The 6000-nt window shown below is 40.5% G+C and overlaps 1 protein-coding gene across 1 annotated transcript in view; it reads right to left on the bottom strand.

Moving 5' to 3' along the window:
- Positions 1-321: 321 nt before the first annotated feature.
- The window catches only part of Armc3 (armadillo repeat containing 3), a 63584-nt gene continuing 57905 nt past the window's right edge, over positions 322-6000 (bottom strand). Inside the window, exons 16-18 of the mRNA XM_090319020.1 lie at positions 3275-3475; positions 1085-1247; positions 322-658 (exon numbers count right to left, since the gene is read on the bottom strand). Of these exons, the coding sequence (XP_090175146.1) occupies positions 449-658; positions 1085-1247; positions 3275-3475 (574 nt within the window). The 3' untranslated portion in view covers positions 322-448. The remainder of the gene's footprint in view (positions 659-1084; positions 1248-3274; positions 3476-6000) is intronic.

Genomic DNA, 6000 nt, shown 5'->3' with positions numbered 1-6000 from the left:
TCAATTAACTAGCAAAAGGCTGGAAATAGAGACATGGCTCAAGCAGTAAAGTAACAGGACACACACACACACACACACACACACACACACACTTCCATGTTTATTTAACCAAGTGTCCCTGATGCATGAAGAGAAATGGTGACAAGTACACAGTCAACTCCTCCTGGTATCAGGGATGACTCCTAAGTGACAGATGTGTCCTTGGGAACCAGGAGGCTGGGTTAGGGCCATAAGAGCCTGTGTGAAGGATATGAGTATAAGATGCTTTGACCTTGAACTCTTGTCACAATCCTGAAATCAAATACACACCACAGTCCAATCTGAGTTTCTACACAGAACCTTCCCAATACTTTTATTGAAAGACTACAAACAACCAGTGAACTTAATAGGAAAAAAATGTCTACAGCACAATTTTTGTTTAAGTGACTCTTGTGTGGGCTTAGCTAGTTCATATAAATTGGTAAATATCAGCTTCTCTGCTCTGTTGCTTCATCAGACCCCCTGGATGGAACATGAGATCCACAATATAAAGGTCGGGGTATGGGAGGAGCCCCGTCACCCCCTTCCGGGACTCATTAACCAGCTTCACTTCATTCCATGCTCGGCCATACTCCCCTCGAACCAGAGAGCAGCCAACACCAATTTTATCAGCCAGTGCCTGTGGGACAAACAAGAGATCCACAACTGAGAGTCAGAAGGGAGCAGATAAAGGAAGACCTGGGCTGGATTCTCACCTTGAATGAACATGCAATACAAATTTCATGCAATGACATGCTTAGATAGGAAGCTGAAAATGTGGAATACTATGATGGGAACAAGACCAGTCCCTGGTCCCCAAGATTCTATCCTTGGGGACCAGTCCTTGGGGAGAATCCAGGAGGAAGTGATGCTTTCTGGGCAGATACTGTGTTCTGTGTTAGCCATATATGATCACATACAGGTCAAATATAAGAAAGTCTAGATGTCAGGATTGATATTATCCAGTTAAATGTTTGCATGTGGCTCACTCTGCTATAGTTCTATAAAACATTTTAACCTAATGTCAATGAGACAAAACCAAAACCAAACCCAATCCCTTAAATACCTTGAAAAGCAAAGCCCGATGATAGAAGGTGCCTTTTTTGATATATCCAATTGGCAACACATTGGATTTAAGTTGAAATTTCAGCTCACTTATGTGAAGTTCCCAGCTGAAATCATTCAGTCTTTCTCTTGGAATCCTACCGCCCATTTTGTCAGATACATACCTATGTGTCAATTGTATCGATACAAAAAAAATCAATATGGAGTTTCAACATCATTATATATACAAAAATACACATAAAATGTTCCTTTCCTCTAAGAACATATTTACAATAAGCACATTATATTAGGCTATGCAGTATGTAAACCATCACCTATATATAAACTGAAATTCTAGCAATTTCATGCAGTGAAAAGAAGAAAATGAATATAATCTCCCAAAATTTGATACAATTACATCAATTACATACCACACCACATGTGCATTGAGTTTTACATTTTAATCTTACTCTTGAATTTTAAAATTTTGTTTGATTTTCTTTTTTTTTTTTTTTTTTTGGTAGCATTGGGGTTTGGACTCAGAGACTGGCATTTGCTAAGCTACACTGCACTACTTGAGTCTCACTTTCACTTTCATCTTGGCTTTCTTTTTTTTTTTTTGTCAGTCATAGGGCTTGAACGCTGGGCCTACCCCTTGAGCCACAGTGCCACTTCCAGTTTTCCGCAGGTTAACTGGAGATAAGAGTCTAAAGAAATTTAGTGCCTGGGCTGGGTTTGAACTGTAATCCTCAGATCTCAGCCTCCTGCCTCCTGAGTAGCCAGGGTTACAGACAAAAGCCATCACGCAGTAGCTTTGCTTTAATTGAGATCTAAGGCATTCTTTCAAGTAACTTAAACTCAAAAAGACAGATAGAAAATTCCCCATTAGATTCATTGATATTTTCTAGTTTTGTAATTTTATTTTTTCTTTGGTGAAAGTTTTTAATTTAGAAAAAGACATGACCTTAGGAAATACTGAAATCAGGGGAGAAAAGAAGAGGAGACCAAAGAGGGAAAATTAGTAGCAGATGGGTAGTGATGATGAAATTAGACACTGTGATTTCCTCGTCATAGCCTGCATTCTCTCAAGAGGTCAGTGAACACACTTTCAAAAATTCTGTCAACTAAAAACACACCTCCACAAATCCAGTCATCTAAGGCCAGGATGTTTTGAATAAAGGAAAAAATTGTGAGCTAAAGGAAAGCATCTCCTTTAATTTATCATTGTATATCTGCCATAGGAGGGAGAGCAATGGTAAAGAAACAAAGAAAATGGGAGGAGGAGGAAATTCAGCAGTACCCTGTAGGAGCATGAGCCAACAGGACATCAGTGAATGCCAAGACCCCAGGGCTGGGGCCAGATGCCTGCACTTGAACTTGTGGTCTCAGGTTAAAAGGAACCAATGATGAGGGAAATGTCTGGAGGAGCTGAGTCAGAGTTCTCTGCGTCATCACTTCTCAAGGACATCAGGGCAACGTGGGGTGCCAGAAATCTGTTCTCTTTCCATCTTGGCTGTCAAGGAGTCAGTGATCTGGCAGTGATACTCATGGTTGTCACAACCACGTTTGACAACCGCTACTCACTTCTCCTTGGAGTGGATACAAACTCCCCTGGAGACCACAGCTGTTGTTCAAGTCAGCGGCTCTGCTGACCTCCCGGGGTCTCTGACTCCTCACAGCTGCCCAGCCACTGGAGCAGCTTTTCCTTAGGGGACTCAACATTCACACTAAGGAAGCTGGACTTACATATAGTCCTCTTCTGCCAAAGCACCTCACCCTCAGAATCCTACCCCTCACTTCAAGTCAACAGGCAGAACAAACTACCAGACACAAATGTAACAGAAAAGCAGATGGTGGTTAATGGCATTCAAGATAACAGGTGCATTCGTTTGTCTTCAGATACCTAAGATATAATCTAATTTTCAAACACTGATTCCTACCCAACATCATACCAAAAGATGCTTAGGATGGTTTTGCTAAAGAAAGTGACAGTGTCCTCGAGGCTCTACCTTGGGTTCTTCATAGAATCTTGTCCTAACAGAAATCGAGAACTATTTAAATTCATTTCTGAGTCACAGCTAGTCAGGGCTAGTATGCTGTGAACTTGGGTTTTGTGTTGGTGGGTTTATTTAACATAGGCTACAAGAAAAAGCAAATCCACTGAAATGAAACCATAAGACATTTAAGCTATTTGTCTACCGAGACTACTTACTTGGCAAGCACTTCGATCTGTTCTTTGATACTGGTTATGGGCAGGATTGACTTGGTCACCTCGTAGACATACACGCAGAAGTCAGGGTCGTGGGGAGGGTACCATTCTTTTTCAGGACTGCCTTCTCCAGTCAGTTTGGGGACTGCATTGGCATCTTCCTCCTCTTTCACTTTCTCCTCTTCCTTTTTCCCTCTGCCTTTCCTTTGAGAGTCAACTACAACAGTTAGAATCACATCTCCTGCGAATCAAATCCACAAATGCTAATTTATGCTCTGAGCATTAGAGAAATGACACACAGGTTTGAAATGTCCATTTACTGAGTTACCATCATACTGAGAAGGTAATTTGGAAGAGACTGTGGTGCAATTGATAGCTATTACAAAATACATGCATTAGACTTCTACACATTGCCTACCAACATGGCTGACACATACAGTAAATATCTACAGAGATGGAAAAAAATAAAAAAGAAAGCATTTGCCTCCTCAGAGAATCTAAGCAGTAGACCTGCTTCCAACTGTGACCTGGATTTATTCTTAAATGAATTAATGTAGTATCAAACAAAACCAGAATGTCATATTTCCATAGAATAGCAAAGACTCACCCAAGTATTTGCTGAAATATATGTAGCAAAAGTAGACAGTCAGCAGTAAAGATATTATTTGTTATGGATGGAAAGTTCTAGATTTAGAGAATTACTAGCCACCAGGTAGCCACAAGTTTAGTAAATATGAAAATAATTTTTGTCCAATGGAAAAAATACTGCCAAAGCTTGTAGTTTTTTTTTGTTCTGTAGAATGTTATGCAGTTTCCTACATAATTCAGCAATTGTTTCGCAATGTTGCTCAATAGAATATATAAATATCTTGAGCCTCAAATATCCTTGGAACCAACAATAACACCTTATTGGTTCCCTTATCAGTTAATGAGTTGAACAACAACAAGAAAAAAACCCAGTAATATGAGTTTTTTATTCCAAGAAATGTGAGGTAAGCACAGTACCCAGGCCTCCTGTTGGCATGATTATTGCACTGGAGAGTACCCGAACAGGACATGGGACAGGAAATACATAAAAGCTATTTGGGAACCCTGGAAAGTAAATAGGAAGATCAGCAAAGATAAAACTATGAGTTACTACTGAAATGATAGTTTATCCTTTTCATTCCTTCTACTGTTCCCTGTGCTAGACTGCTCTAACTGACTGCAGTAACTAAAAGCTATTCCTGGCACAGACAGGGCACTCAAAGAGAGGTCTTGTGAGAATGAGGAAAGAGACTGGGGCAAAGCCCCCATTCTATTTTGTCTTCCTCTTCTCCAGACTTGTGCACCGCAGTGAAAAGGAAAGTGTGCAACAACAGAGGAAGTGGAAACACCAGGAGCCCCTAAGAGCTAAGCCTGCTTTACAGTCAATCACTCCTCCACTCACTTGGCTGTAGACATGGGTCCAGCCATGACAGAGTGTAGCAGAGCAGATTAAATGAAGGTTTCTGGCTAGAGGACTCAAAGGAAAGCTTCAAAACTCTGAAAGGCAAGACAGAAAAAGTATTCTTGATTTCCTAGGCATAAGCCTGATCTGTGCACACATTGTCTGAGCTCCACCCCCAAAGTAGCCCACATGGAGACTCTGAGAACAGGTGAACACTCAGGTCTCAAACTGTTCAGTGGTTTGTGTGCATCAGGGCCTGATCCAAACAGTGCTGCAATGCGTTTTTGTTTTGTTTTGTTTCTAAAGCTGGAACCCACTAGGCCAATCAACTGCTTAAAGTGGAGGCGGAGGTCCCAGAAGTCCGGGAGATTTAACGGACTCTAGCATAACCACACATAGTCACACACCTTCTAGTTCTTGGGCCTAATGGGAGAAGTTTCCAGTACAGGCTAGGATGGGACTTTAAATGGGTGGAGTTACGAAGTGACAGCAGGGTTTCTAGGCACTGAACATAGGCACCACAGCTTCTAGTTCAGCCAGCTTGTGTAGCGAGGTCTCACCTCTATATTTCAATTCTGCCAGCAGAGTTTTGTCACTTTGTACTTAGCGACAAGTAAATAAACACTCCAGTTCATGATGAGAAGAGATTGTTGCTTTGCCCAAATATTTAGCACTTTTATCCTGATACAGGGTATCATCGTGGCATTTGAGTTTCTGGGAGCAGACATGGATCACCCACTTTTGGTTCTGATCGTAGGGTCAGACCAATGCAGGAATGATGAGGAGGAGATACTTAAATATGATTGTGAGATGACACCCACCTGTTTGTGACAGAAACTTGGAGTTATTCAAGATTTGGGAGAAGAAATGAAAAGAGCCGAGATATGAGTAAGAAGAGACTTTGGGGGGAATCATTTTGAAAATAAACATGGATCAAAATTATCTGAAGGGCAGAAACATTAAAATGTATGTTATAAGTATCTGAAGGACTGCAAGGATGAGGATACTGGAAGAAGACATAAAAAAGGAAACAAAATGTGATGTATTTAAATGTGTGTGATCAACTCAAGTGTATAAACACTAGTCTAAATGCCAAGGAGAAGGTATAGTGCATGGATAGATCTAGAATGTATTTCTTCTTTCTTTCTTTTCTTTCTTTCTTTCTTTCTTTTTTTTGTCTGAGATTGAAACTCAGGGCCTGACACTTTCTTTTTTTTAATATATTTTTATTGTAATTAATAAAAGGGTTACATGATATTTGCCAGATAGAAGGTGCATTAATTCACATACATTGATACCC

Source organism: Megascapheus bottae, chromosome 26, assembly GCF_031878675.1.
Source record: "Megascapheus bottae isolate mThoBot1 chromosome 26, mThoBot2.hap1, whole genome shotgun sequence".
Classification (NCBI taxonomy): Eukaryota; Metazoa; Chordata; class Mammalia; order Rodentia; family Geomyidae; genus Megascapheus; species Megascapheus bottae.
This window is presented reverse-complemented; position numbering and strand designations above follow the sequence as displayed.